A 15,005-nucleotide genomic window follows, 5' to 3' on the forward strand; every position below is an offset into this window, starting at 1 on the left:
TGTATGATTATGAAAGTAGAGAAAAATATAATTATCCAACAATGGGAAATTTGAGATACACATTATGATACTCTGTATGAATAAATGATGGTGACATTAAATCACATTTTGAAGATGTAATCAAAAGGATGCATGCTTGTATCAAAAGTGAATAAAACAGTATATAAGATTTTATAACTATATATAAATATGGACAATATATAGGAGTATATATATATTGTACATATACTCTCTCTAGCCTCCATACAGATACAAAGAAAGAGAGAGAGAGACCATTATATTTGCGGTAGTTACCTCTGAGCAGGGAAATTATGTGTGATTTTCACTTTCTCTCATGCCTTTTAATGTTTCCAAATGTTCAATAGTGTGTGTTTATTTATTCACAATCAGAAAAACAGGAGTACCTGGGTGGCTCAGTTGGTTGAGTGTCTGACTCTTGATCTCAGCTCAGGTCTTGATCTCAGGTCATAATCAGAAAAATAAATACAAATCATGCAAAAGAAGTGAAGGGCCAGTGTTCTGCCCACATGAGTTGTAATATTCAAGCCTTTAGGTACTTTATGTAGCCTAACGATGTATGTATCTGGGAAAAAAATAAACTCTAAACTCAGCAATCAGTTCATCAATAAACATGTCCTACTCAATAACCAAGGCGGATGGAAAAGAATACAAACTCAAGGTAGTGCCTCAGGGTGTTTAGGATATAGTTACAAGGAGAAGAGAAAGATGAGAAAATAAAAAATGTGTACATAACTCGTATGTAGCGTTTCTGTGGAAGCCCTCTCATTTCACCACATTTCAGACTTGCAAAAAGATGTAGTACTTTGTCATAGTCCCAGGAAGCATCCATAGTTCTGTTAATGATTCCATGTAGAGATGCGAGCTTACAACTCACACCAGCCAACAGTGGATTGAAAATCCCTGTTAGAGGGGTCCCTGGGTGGCTCAGTTGGTTAGGCATCTGACTTGATTTTGACTCAGGTCATGATCTCACGGTTTGGGAGTTTGAGCCCCACGTTGGGCTCTGTGCTGACAGGGCAGAGCCTGCTTGGGATTCTCTGTCTCCCTCTGTCTTCTGCTCATGCTCACTCTCTCTCTCTCCCAAAAATAAATAAATAGGGGTGCCTGGGTGGCTCAGTTGGTTGAACGTTTGACTTCAGCTCAGGTCATGATCTCCCATTTTGCGGGTTCGAGTGCCTCATCGGGCTCTGTGCTGACAGCTCAGAGCCTGGAGCTTGCTTCAGATTCTGTCTCCCTTGCTCTCTGCCCCTCCCCCACTTGTGCTCTGTCTCTCTCTGTCTCTCTCTGTCTCTCTCTCTCTCTCTCATGCGCGCGCGTGCTCGCTCGCTCTCTCTCTCAAAAATAAATAAACATTTAAAAAAATAAGTAAATAAACATTAAAAAAATCCGCATTAGACTGTTTCCTTCCCTGACGTTGCCCTTTAACTGTCGGCAGGCCCCAGGCCCTTCTTTGTCTGGACACGGCTCCCTTTCCCTAGCACAAATCAACTCTGGCCACAAACCTGCAAAGCTCCTTCTCTATGAAGCAGAGCCTTGTGGTTAACAGGGGCTCAGTCACCTTGCAACAACACCCCAGCCTCTCTCCATCGGTACTTGAGCGCCCATCTCAGAGTCTTGCCTCATCCACATCTTGCTAATCAAATAATTCACTTAACCAGAGCAGTTCTCTCTCTTGTGGGGGTTCTGCTAATATTTTCCCCACGCCTTTCACCAGCAGATAGCGCAGTTCTAAACTGTGCAGCAACAGTGACCCTAAGACGGCAGAGACCAGCCTTTCTCATCCTGGCATCTCCAGCAAGGGCATCCAGCGTGAGGCTGTGCGCACAGTAAACACTTCAGTACGTGTCTGTGGACTCGAAACCTCAAACCCAGAAGGAGGTGTTAGCTGGGGCACTTAGTACCCGTTAGAGAAATCGGAATTCAAATGGATGGGATTAGCAGAGCAGGCCCACAGAGGCAGAGGAAAAGGGCGGGGGAGAGATGGGGTGAGATATGTAAAGGAAGGCTGAGGGCCTCGAGATCAGGGCAGAGGAGCAAGCACACAGGGGCAGGGTGGGGACAGAAAGACCGACAGAGTGATGTAATCTCACAGGTAGGGCCAGGTGAGAAGTGGATGTTGGCTTTACCTCCGTGCTCCCCCAGCATAACAAACCAAACCGGTAGATCTGGGTGGTGTGCTATTTTAGTGAAGGCCATTAACTCAATCAGAGGCTAGCCAGAAAACAGAACACGCGCTATTTTCCCGGAGGGAACATAATGTTCAGCAGTGGTTCTTAGAGTGGGGTCCCCCGACCAGGAGCCTTTCCTTACCTGGGAACTTGATAGAAAAGCAAATCCCCACCCCAGACCTGCTCCTGCACCGGGAACTCTGGAGGGGGAGGGGTGTGCCCAGCAATGTGTTCAACAAGCCTCTCAGGTGATTCTGCTGCAAGCTCTTGGGGACCAGGGCCGTCAGGGACTGATTGCACAGGTGTCAGAGGACCAGCAGCACAGAAAGGAGCCCCTGGGGTAACTCCGAGATGGCGCTCTCAGAAAGCAGCCGCCATTCCCAGGGCTTAAAGATCTGAAGAACAGTCTGGAGTTACCAGAACCTGGCGGCTTGAGAGAGGCCGGGGCACTTGGTCTCAGCCCTCTGAGGAGATGAGAGTGTCGCGGGACACCCGCAGCCGCTCTGGGAGGGTCGAGGGGCCTGGGAAGTCCCCCAGTGCTCCGTCCCGCTCGTGTCCCCTCCCCACAGCTGTCTGTTGACAGAGCATAACGGGAAGCAGCTGACAAGGCAGACTAGAGACGGGGGAGTCTTGACCCAGCATCACAAAGCAGAGAAAAGACTCGTATGAAGCCCAGACACGGCAGCTTATTAACTGGCACAGCCATCTCGCACTCCAGCCTCTGAACGGAATTCAGAAGAGCAGCCCATTTGGAAGACAAATTATTTGACAGTTCTAACGGACGACCAAACTAACGGTATTTGAAAAGCGAGATGACTCCGAGAATGCAGCATTTAATCCAAGTCCCAGATCTTATCTCGGCCCTTGGCCAAGTCTGATGCGAAGAAAACCTGAGCACAGAAATATATGCGGGAACACACAGACCCTGCGCTTACATTATATCTTATTTATCTTTGAACTTGTTGCAAAAGCAGGCCCTCAATAAAGGTTTGTGGATGAGGGAAGGAAGAGACGGGGAGGAAGGGAAAGAAGGAGCTGGCTCCAGATCTGTCTCGCAGAAGGTAAAGGACAGGTGTTTTGCACATCATCTGCTTTTTAAAGCCCCCAATCCGTATTTTTAAATAGCAAAACTTTCCATCACTTTTTAAAACAAAACACGTGTCAGGGTCAAATGGACTGATGGTTTGTGACCTTTGGGGGTAAACAGATCACTCTTGAATCGCAGACTACCTCATTCAGCTTCAATATACATACAGTAAGCAGAAGCCCCTGGAGTTTTGGAAATGCTTATCCGAAGTTATAATATTCATGGAGATCCCAGCTCTAAACCCTCATCGTGGAAGGATGGGGATTACGGTCTTATCACAAACACTCTAACTATGAGCCAACAGATAAACACACAAAGAGGGGACAGCCTGTGTTAGGAAGTCATTTTGTTCCCGTGGGAGTCACACTCCATTAAAAACCCCTCTGCTGGCCGGCAGTGGGGGGTGTGGGGAAGAGCCGCTCTTTTCCACTGAGTCTCCTCCCCTGTTTCTCTGCCCAGGCAGCCCTCCTCATAGTCAGCAGAGAAAATTTCTTCCTCCTCAGACCTCCTTTCTCTTCTTCTCCCACTCAGCCCTGGGTTCCCCAAGATGCCCCCTTTCCTCATACCGATATCATTTGGATCTGTCTACTCCCTTGCTGGATGGGGACCCAAGGCTTGGCATCCTGAGGCATGAAGATACAGGAGAAGGAAGGAGAAGAGGTCTTCCTTCCACACTGCTGGGGTAACGGAGCTATGAGCCTTTCCTCATATGTCCCAGTGCACATGCCAGACCCTGGAGACAGAGAAGGAAAGAGAACAAACCTTTGGATTAGGCCACCAAAGGTTTCAGGCACCAGTGCTTGCTCATGCTATGGCCTGATAGCCTGTCGCCCTCTCTGACCAGATGCTCCTTCTACTACTTATGGCTTCCAGTTTGGTTCATCTTACTCCTCAGCCCTCTTCATGTAGCATCTCTGTCCACCATCACTGTTCATGAAACACAGGCAATGCAGCCCACATGCTCTTTCTCATCTTGTCAGTTATAAACTAGATTTGAGAAACCATTCCCCAAGTTAGGATTTCAGTAATACCTCAATGGGTTCCCTTAGTTCATTTTGGGCAGTGATTCTCTTTCTGGACTCTACATTAAAATCACTCGGAAAACTCCCTAAAAGTGCTGATGCCAGGCCCCGTGCTACACTAATTAAATTGGGGTCTCTGGGGGTGGGGCCTGGGTACAGGTGTTTTTGTAAATCTCTCTCGGGTAATTCTAATGCGTGACCAGTATTGAGAACCACTGATTTAGGTGCATACGTGTCCCTTATTTAACAAACCCTGACTGAATGCCCACTATGTGCCGGCCATCATAATAGGAACTGGTGATGCCACAACCAATCAGGTACACAAAGTCCTACTTTCGTGGAACCTACAGTCTAGCAGGAGAATCAAACAAAAGCGTACATAAGCAATTAGAGATGACACTCAATCCCATAAGGGTGATCAACATGCTGCTCTGATAGAGAATGGAAAGAAAGAAGGGATGGGGCTTTGATGCACTGGGCAGCAAGTAGTTCTAAGGATTCAAAGGAGCTGAGGACCCCTAGAGACTTTCCCAAGGAGAGGAGAAAGCATGAGTGAAGACTCTAAGGAAAGAGGTCGGCTTGCTGTGGGAACTGAAAGAAGGCCCAGGTGGCTAGGGGTAAGTAATGAGGGGGAAATGAGAGGAAAAAAAAACAAAAACAAAAAACACCAACATTATTATCAAGACCTGTTGATGGCAGTTAATGTCAGACCTCAAAAGTCAGCCAGGGTAAATCTTTCAGAATTGATTCTAATTACATTGAGAAACTTGTGAAAGAGTTTAAGGAGACATGAGGTTGCTGATTTACCTTTTAAGAAATGTCTGGTGAAAGACTAGGCTATATTGCCTTGATGGAGAGAGATGAATGGATTCTAAAAACATTTTGAAAGTAGATCCAAAAGTAAAGCCTTTTGCCGGTGGCTGAAGCAAGTCGACAGTGGTGGCATTTACCAAGACGAATAAGACAAGGGGAGGAATAGACTTAGAGTTCAGGGCAAGAAAGATGTGGAAGGAGGAGCTTAGCACTAGAAATCAATGTTCTATTTGGGGCATGTCAAGTTTGAGACCCTAGGAGGTATGTGAGTAGAGATGGCAAGTAGCCAGTGGGATATATGAGTCTGGAGCTCAGAGAAGAGGTCTAGACAAAAGACATAAATTTAGGAGTTGTCAGGATATAGATATTATTTAAAGCAATGGAAATGGATGAGATCATCTGGGGAGAGAATGTAGACAGAGAAAAATTGGCCTAGGACCAATCCCCAAAGAACACCATCAGTTCACTTTTGGGTTGAGGAGGAGCGGCCAGCAAAGGACACTGACTAGGTGTGTCTAGAGGGGAGGAAGGAAAACCAGGAGGTCATGATGTCTGTGAGGCTATAAGATGGGCGTTTTTCAAGAGTACTGCTGAACAGTGAGCTTTGTGGAAGCATAAATGGGAGAGTAAATGGGAGGGGAAGGCAGGATGGGGAAAACAGGGTCGAAAACACTTCCCTCCAGGTTTCTAATACAGTGGGAGAGAGAGAGAGAGAGAAATGTACACAAATTAGGGAGGTAGAGAAAGAGAGGGAGCCAAAGAAGAAGCGTCTGGGCATGGAAGCGACTGGATCCACAGTTTCACACTGGGGCACTGATACATGAGTGTCTGCCTTTCTATACTGCATTCTAGAAGTTTCCCAGTTGATGGCATAGTCCCAGATCTGCAAGGAGAAGAGGAGAGGCCAGGTAGAAGACTTTCCATGGATCATGCATAGAACATTCTAGATAGTTCAGTGAATACTCTCTGAAGGTGATATGAGAGGTATTGGCTCAGGCCTTTTGGAGGTGGTGAAAACTTCCAAAATGTGGGCTTATTGCAAATTGTATTTATTACGTCTTCTCTTACACATAGTATCATGTTAGGAGTTATACCAAGCAAGGCAAACAAATACAACGGCTGCCTTCATTTAAAAGGGAGATGTTCCTGATACGGGCCTAATTAATTATGATAATTACAACTATGGCATGGAACATAAACAAGCACAGTCACACATGAAACACACAGACAGGAAAATAAAGAGCAGTACAAAAATAGATGAAGGCTTACATTACATATCAATTTCAGTACTCCAAATATCCTGGCCTCTGTAATATGTCTAGGACATATTATTCTGTAACTGTGGTCAGAAACTCTCCGGGTCTTGTTTCCACTTCAGTCCTTATGGAGGAGCTGTTATCTAAAGTCTGAGAAGGGAGATACAGGGATATCCAGGCATCAAAGCCGCCGAGCCTGAGCAAAGCTGAAGGACGGGATTGGGGTAGGAAAAGTCGGCGACGACAGTATTCTACTGGCTTCTCAGCATAGACTTTAGGAAGGAGGCCACAGAAGGAAAGAAGTAATATTAGCCAGCCCGTGATGGCAAAGGACCAGAGATTCTGATTTGAGGTGCTGGTGGCAGCAGGGCAGTGACAGGATTGCACTCCAGGTTACTCATGTCGAGGGTGCTGGAAAAGGTTAACGCACTTTGCCCTGTACCCGGCCATGACCTCGTGCAAGGAGATGTTCAATCTTGTTCTATCACAAGCGTAAACAGACTCCCTTCCTATTCAGAACACGCAAGTGTGTCTTCCTTTCTGTTTGTTTTAGAGTCTCAGCGCAAGTCCTTGCTATGACCTCTAAAGCACCACTTGACGCGCCTACCCCAGGACCCCGCCAGCCCCTGCCCCCACACACGGCTCACCTCTTACTCCTCTCTGCATGGCTCTCTGCCTCTCTCTGCCCAAACCGCCCGGGGCCTCTGCGCACACTGTTTCCTTACCCCAAAATGCTCTTCCCTTCACTTACCTTTCTCATTCCTTGACTTTCTTCAAGAGGCACTAAAACATCATCTTCTCCCTGAGGCCTCCCTGGCCACCCCCTTCCCTGCTTTATTTTATTCCCCTTAGTGCAAATCACACTCTGATAAGTGACAGAATGTCCTCGCTTATCTAGTTATTGCCTCTTCTCCACTGTCTCCACCACTGACAGCTCCATGAAGACAGGGATTTCTGTCGGCTCATCCAGGGCTGTATCCCCAGGGCCCAGAATGCTGCAGTAGGCACCCAACAAATATTTGTTGAATAAACGAATAGAGCAGAAGTAGCTCTGTGTATTTTCTGAAACAAAGGATATTCTCCTTTTCTGAGAGTCAGTTCAAATTAGAAAAAAGATCATTTCTTCTTTGCACAAATCACTGCTCTACTGACATGACATTTGTAAAACTTAAGTTAGATGTGGGTTCTTCAACTCTCCAGTACAGGAGATGAGGAGAAAAAGCTGAACCTAACTGGTGGTGTTCTTTCATCCACACCTTCTCTTTGGAAACACGTGACCTAATTTCTCCCCATCAAGACCTCAAAATCTACTCTTAGGTATTAACTTGTTTTACTTGTCCTGCTGTCCCTTTTCTAGATAGCAGCCACTGGTCTCTACAGCAGGGTGAAGACAGAACCGCTTTCATTTGCGGAAGAAATTATTGCTGGAGACCTCACCTTTGATAACTGGCTTTCTACTGAGATTGCATAATTTCACAGAAAATTAGTACCTACACCTGCAAAGCTGTGGCTTTTCCACCTCCATTTATCATCTTTCAAGACTCCTTAAAGAAGGAAATTATCAATTTATCATTCTGCAGAGGCAATGGAATGCCTCTAGTATTTGTCATCTGTAAGAGAGCTTAAAGATGACGTGCTAGCTTTCTGGAAATGTTGGCCATTACTTTAAATGGAATTGAAATTCTAATTTATTATTTCCCACAATACAATCTTAGTGATAATAGGAGAATGTATCAGAGCTTTTTTTTTTTTTTCACCTTTGAGGACACATTTCCCCTGAAGCCCACGGTACCCTGGACTCACAGAGATCCTGGCAGGCTGTTCTCACCCATCACGGCATAGTCACCCTCACGATCAGCCAGGGATGAAGAGGCAGCTCTCTTGTTGGCCGTGACCTTTGCTCCCTGTATTGTAAGGACTGGAGGAGAGAGGCGTCCAGCTCTGCAGTCCCAGAGAGCTGCCAGAGGACAGTCATGAGTGTGCAATGTCTAGCACATTACAAATGTTTGTTAATTGACTGGTAATTCATTGTGTGACAGCTCTATAACTCAGCTATCCTTTTCAGTCAGGGATTAACTCAGTAATCAGTCATTAAAGGGGGAAATAAATATTACAGTACCAGCCAGATGGCAGGGCAATCAAACACATAAAGGAAAATGGCTGGTCTCTGGGTAAGACGCATGACAGCAAAACGTGGGTCCTGTGCCTGGTTATGTCCCAAATTCTAGCTGGAGCACGTCTTGGCAGGCTTTCCTACATCTAATGTACTCGAACCTTCCTCATGAGCAGGAGCGGTGTTGGTCAGACAAACACGTGAGGCATCTGTCCAAAGGGCCCCGGCTGAGTTGGGGCTCCTGGGGAACATGGATAGCTGGGGAAAGGAAGAAGGAAGCACGCAGGCCTGATCCTAACATTTGTGAGGCCTTGAGCAAGACTATTAATAACAGTCCACATACCACATGTCTGAACATTTGAAAGTCATAAGCTAATAAACTATTCAATGAGACATGCTCTATCCTTCTGCCTTGACAACATCTCTCCATAAGGACCTGGAAGGCCACATTCACATTTAAAATTCTGGACCTGAATGCGGTGACAGAGAAGAGCTGGCCCCTGTCTGTCCACTTCCCTCCTCTTGCTTGGTTCTATCCACACTGCAAAGGGCCCCACGTGTACACTCTACTGTGTATCTGAGCTCTGACTGCACCCTCACAGTAGCTGTTCCTTGGCCATCTTCAGGCCTCAGGGCTGTGCAACACCAGCCACAAAGTCTGCCCTTAGAGCGACTGCTCCAAAGAAGACAGATACCCATGCAGCCCTGGAAATGCACTCAGGGCCGTTTGGGGAGGGAAGTCCCAGGTCCCAGGAGCACGAGCTAGAATGTGGGTGAGGGACTCAAGATGGGCTCATCCCATTGACCCTCACCGGAGGGTGAGGAAGGGTCTTTCTAGAAGAGAGAGAGCAGCACCCTCTAAATGTGGGACCCAGAGCAAGGAGCCCCCTTGCTGGGGACTAAGGGCCATATTGGAAAAGTGCTAAGCCCTATTCCCACCATCACCCCCATCCCTTACACACCTCTCCCCGTGTGCCTGGCATCCAGGCCACAAAGAGAAGATACGTTTCATGTGTATCTTTTGGTCCATAGGTTGTAGTTATCCTTGGTCCCACATCTCTTTTAGATCCATGGACAGAGAGAAGCAAAGATACCCTAACACCACAGTAAGTTGTTTCCCTTCACATCTCTTCACAGTCACAGGGTTGGCAAAAATTCAAGCGAGGTTATTGTGCTCCGACTCTGAAATGACAAAGTTGACCCCATGGTCAACTCCAGAATCCAGAACAGAATCTCAGACCATCCTCTCAACTACTGGACCATGCGCTCTGTTTTGGGAGCTTGCACGCTTGGATGACTAGCTATGGTGAAAGGCTGCGAGTCTTAAGATACCCCAAGCAACCTTTACTTCAGGAATTTGAAATGCAGTCTCACTATGATGCTGTCGCCCTAACAAAGTAGTACCTCTAAAATATTTAACAACTCGAAAAGGAAACCTAGCTTGAATTTTCCTGTCAAGCAGGAAGGAAATAACAGTGTTTCGCTTCTGTCTGAAATTCACCATCTCCTCAGACAAAGAAAGTTCTTCTGGTAAAAGCAATGGCATTTTCTCCACAATTTTCAAATGAAAGATAAAGAGAAAACAGCATTGCAGCCTTTTTGTTGGATCTAACAAGAAAGGAATAATACGATTTTGCCAGGGGAGAGCTCTGGTTTTAAGTTCCGAATACAAAAATAGGCTGACGAATTTTACAAAGGAATGCTCTCAACTACTGCGCTGAGGCTGGCGAGAAGTGAAGTGCATCATTTGATTATTTGGGGGTATATTACGATGATGATCAAGCGGATGGGCCAGCCCTATGCAAAATTCTAAAATGAAAGAAATGGGATAGCTCCTTCCCTGCTCACCCCACCCTTCACCTCTTACTCCCACAAGATCCCGTCTCTACCTCGATCCCAATGCAAACCCGACCTTTGGAAGAGGAATGGGGGCCATCATTTGCATTATAGCCCCTCATGTCCAGACCACTCCCCACACCGGTCCAGCCTCCCTTTGCTCAGCTAACTTTTCCTACAGCTACTTCCAGGGAACCTTCCATGATGCTGCCCACCCTCTCAGTAATAGCCACCTGTACCTCCCTTGCTATTACACTCACTGAAATCGGTTTACAATTGTCTTATGTGTGTTCCCTACCCTATTCTATTCTCTGTTAGAGCAGAAACCATATGTATTTTCTTTAACGTTTACATATCCACCATTATCCCTGAGCTTGGCACATAGCACGCCGAGTGGAATCAATGAATGAGTGAATTAATGAATGGGTACTGAAGCCAGTATATTGCTGCTCCCAGGGTATCTGAATAAACTTTAACTGAAGGGCAAAAAGCACTTACCCATTCTAAAGGAGTCATAAACCTGATGGGAGAGTAATTGGAGGAACAAGAGCCTGTTCTATATTCTTTTGGGGGGCTTATCCGAAAGAGTCAGGGGTTTTTGGTGTGTGGTGGGGTGGGGGTGGGGGGTAAGGGATTGTGGCAAGGACTTGCAAGATGAAAAGAGTACATAAAAAGCGTAGGAATAGCTACTGATTAGTAAGCATTTATGTGTGTCAATTCTCATGACAAGTGCTAATCGTGCATCATCTCCATTATTCACATTTTAGAGATGAGAAAATTGAGACTTGGAGATTAAAATTGCCTAATTTCACAGAGTAAGTGGAGGAATCAGGGTCCGAATCCAAACTGGTTTGACCCAAGTTAGAAGACCATCTCAGCAAGTCTCCTATTAACTCGACCCCCACCGAGGTGGCCTGGGATGCAACACTAGCTGTGGAAGGCCTGGGCACCTTGTTATCCACTTGCCACCTGCTTCTGTCCTCTGTGCCACCCACCCATCTGGGGGTCTCCCATTCTCCATCTTCAGGGAGAGGGCCTCTCAGAACTTCCAGGCACCACTCAGTATGGAGTGCCCCTGTCCTGCAGGGAGATCACCCACACCACAGCTGCACCTTTAAGATTAGATTAGGCTACCGATGAGTAGTACATGAGGGAAAAATAATAATAGTGGATTAAACAAAATAGATATTTATTTTTCTTCCACATAAAAACCTAGAGTTTGAAGTCTAGGGTTGGCCTGGTAGCTCCAGGTGTCTGAAATCCATACTCCTCCATTCTTGTTTTTCTATAGTACATGGCTTCCATTTCTGAGGCCACCTGGTCCAAAATGTCTGCTGGAGCTCCAGCCATTGCATCCATATTTCAGCTACAGGAAGGAGGAAGGGGGAGAAGACAGGGCAGCCATCTGATACATGCATACTTCAAGGAAACTCTCCTGCCCTCACCCCGCCCCTCTCAACCAAACAGTGAGGCCTTTACTCAAGGCAGCCACACACACCCAGGTAAAAATCCCGAGTTTTGTTAGACACAAGGAGAACAGATACTGTCGCTTCAATGCTTTATGTATGGCTCCCTTTGCTCAGGGACTCCTCTGGGCAGCCGTGGCCAGGTGGGAGCTGGAGGAGAGAGGAGCCCTTCTGAGGGAGAGGTCATGGAACTCTTCTGAAGGAAGCCCTAGGCCCTTTCATAAGGGGGCTGCATGGCTGGAATTTTTTCTGCATGGTCTGTGAAGTACAGAGAAATTTGTTCTCTTAAAGTCACATCACAGCAGTGGCTGCTTTGTAGCTGGATCCCACCATTGTGCTTTGAAGGTGCCCAGCCAGCCATTCAGCCCACTCATCACACAGAGAGGAACATCTCCCAGTCTTCGTGACATCAGCTAGATTCTACCCTCCCCACCTCCACCAAATCTTCTTTGCTCACGGACATAACTCAGGCCCCCCACCCATCACTTGGAGAATCAGGCTCATGATTACAAATGTGAAATGCTATATTTTTGGAGAAGGATGCCAACGAGGGTGATGGTAAAGGCTTTCTTTAGTTTCCACACTGACCCTCTTCCCTGCCCCTTACAATCGGAAATATTTGTGACAACAATTGCTCCTTCTGTTGCAGGCTCCTGTGGCTGTCTTGTCATGATACTGTTTGCCTCTGAAGTGAAAATCCACCACCTCTCAGAAAAAATTGCAAATGATAAAGAAGGGACTTACGCCTACAAAACACAAAGTGAAAAATACACCGCTTCGTTCTGGGTTGTTTTCATTTGCTTTTTTGTTCATTTTTTGAATGGGCTCTTAATACGACTTGCTGGATTTCAGTTTCCTTTTGCAAAATCTAAAGACACGGAGACGACCAATGTAGCTGCAGATCTAATGTACTGAAAGGCAACTATTCCTGTGATCTGCCAAGTAAGGGAGTCGACTTGCTCTGGTCACTTGGAAATGGTTAATTTTGTCCGTCCTTTCAGATGCACAAATGAAAGCATCCAAGCCCTCCGTGGCAATGTTTACAGATGAGGTACTAAGGATACAGGCTCAGTAAGGGGAGCAGAAGGAAGGTTTGAGAAGGTTGTTTTACTTCATGGGAACTGCTTGCTTAAAGCTCTTGACTAGAAGGGACAAATTGTTACCCTATGTACGCATCAAAGTGTAAAATGCCTGCTCCATCAGGAAGGAATGAAAAGGCACGGGGACTATGTTTTAATACAAACAAATACGATTTCTGATACATCCACACATTTGTTGCCAGAGATACCAGGAAATAAAGCTGGAATCGCTTTCCTAAAATGATAGTGCACTAAGTGAGCATTGATGAAAAGTATCCACATGCTTTTTTTTTTTTTAAGTTCGTTTAAAGCACAGTCTTATTATCCATGCCTGTTGGTCAAAATTTGCAAACCTCTAAATGGAAAAAAAAAAAAAAGGCGGATGGGGAAACACAGTACTTTAAACAGACATACTTGCTGGGACCACTGACGAATCATGCAAAATGACTCTTCTTAGTAAACTTAATGCAAATGACTCACTGGGGCTGTTGTTTCTAACTTTAGTGTCTTTAAGCACTAATTCCCACTTATGAAAATTACATTACATTCTGGGATTGTGATGGTATCACTACATCTCGGTTTTGGGCCTGGCTGTCACAAAGCATGACCCAAGCCCATTTTCTTTTTCCTGAATTACCCATGAAATTGACCTGCAGCTGACCAAAGACCACAAGTGAGTCCAAACAGACACTTCCTCTGTCCCTGACCTGCTGCCCTCAAGAAAGCACTCAGGAAGCAGAGAATGACAGAGAATACACCACCAGGCCCCTCGCCACTGGGTACTTAGCCGCCATGCAAGAGGTTCTGAAAGTGCTCACTTAAAAAAAAGTACTTTTTCCCTTTTGGAACAATTTACAAGAAACAAATGACTGCTTATATCCCTGATAAGCAACTTGCTCTGTTGGTGATCCGTGGCCCATAGGCTGACATCAGAATACACCTTTACTTTCCAGATGCCTGTCCCCACACCTTCATTCAGGAAATACACCCGGAGAATTTCTAGAAGACCACAAGTCAGTCTGGCAATGAAAGGATGTTAATTCTAGCTCAGGCTAGTGGAGTCCAGTGCTGGAAGTCTTCACGCAACAGTTAAACACAGAAGCCTCCGTAGCTGGGAGGGGGCAGGAAGGCCCAAGGACCTTCCCCACGCAGTAATTGGCCTGAGATCTTGGAAAGCCAGGCCCCCACATTCTCATTTGACCTCTCTCTCTTCTCAGAGGTTTGAAAAACTTCTAACACCACGCTTTCTTCAGGAAACAAGTCCCCAGTTGTTCTTTCTTCTGTAAAAAGAGAAAAGTCGGAGCAGCGGCTGAAAATCTAATGAGAACCTAATAGGCGAACTAACAATGGTCCCTGGATGGGAAGTCGAGGCAGGGCTGCTGGTCCCTGCAAATCGTGCCACACACAAAAATAAAACAAGATACAATCTGGGCCCTCAGAAGAGTGCCCTTACATTGTGTCCCTTTCCTCTCTCCGATGAAATGTGTGGTTCCAGTGGCCTGTGATCCTTAGAAGAGGGATCTGGCCAGGACTCCTTTTGTGGCTCCCTCTATGGGGATCAAAGGCGCCGAAGAGTGACACTCATTATGCTGTGTCCGACCTCCCTCCCCAGGTGGCAGCCAGCATCCTCACATTCTCTTAGGGATGCGGGGCCCCCTGCTGGCTCTGGGGCTGCAAACACAGTTCCACGGTCTGTTGGTCGGTTTCCTTTCCACTTGTCTGCAGCCGCCCTCATCAGCTCGGAGAATACCCACGCTCATCACGCCGGGGTGGGGGTGGGGGTGGGGGTGGGGGTGGGGGGAGGAATGGGGAGGAGCTATGAAAGCCGTCCCAAGTCGTTCGGGGTACCCCCTGCAGTGAACGTGCAAGACATGTTCACGGCCATAGGAGGAAGCTTCGGGACTAAACAAGTGCAGACAGGGCGGGCTGCAGGAGGAGGAGGGCGCCTCACCTCTGTGCGCTTTCCACAAAGGTCTTTTGCTCTCATGGCCCCATCTGCTCCCTCAGAACAGCTGCTCTCTAGTCACTTCACAAGCATTCAGGGCGGATCAATCTGGCTGGTGGCTCACACATTACACAATCTTAGGGCGATTCCTCTCCTCTCCCTCTGCCCGTTTTTTTTGGGAGAGCCTGGTGGGGGGCTG

At 46.7% G+C, this 15,005-nt stretch overlaps 1 protein-coding gene across 1 annotated transcript in view; it reads left to right on the forward strand.

The window, feature by feature from the left end:
• Nucleotides 1-12,697, forward strand: part of CLRN1 (clarin 1) — a 38,045-nt gene extending 25,348 nt beyond the window's left edge. Inside the window, exon 3 of the mRNA XM_015072485.3 lies at nt 12,432-12,697. Within this exon, the coding sequence (XP_014927971.1) occupies nt 12,432-12,697 (266 nt within the window). The remainder of the gene's footprint in view (nt 1-12,431) is intronic.
• The last annotated feature ends 2,308 nt before the right edge of the window (nt 12,698-15,005 follow it).

The sequence above is a fragment of the Acinonyx jubatus genome, chromosome C2 (genome assembly GCF_027475565.1).
Source record: "Acinonyx jubatus isolate Ajub_Pintada_27869175 chromosome C2, VMU_Ajub_asm_v1.0, whole genome shotgun sequence".
In the NCBI taxonomy this organism is placed as follows: domain Eukaryota; kingdom Metazoa; phylum Chordata; class Mammalia; order Carnivora; family Felidae; genus Acinonyx; species Acinonyx jubatus.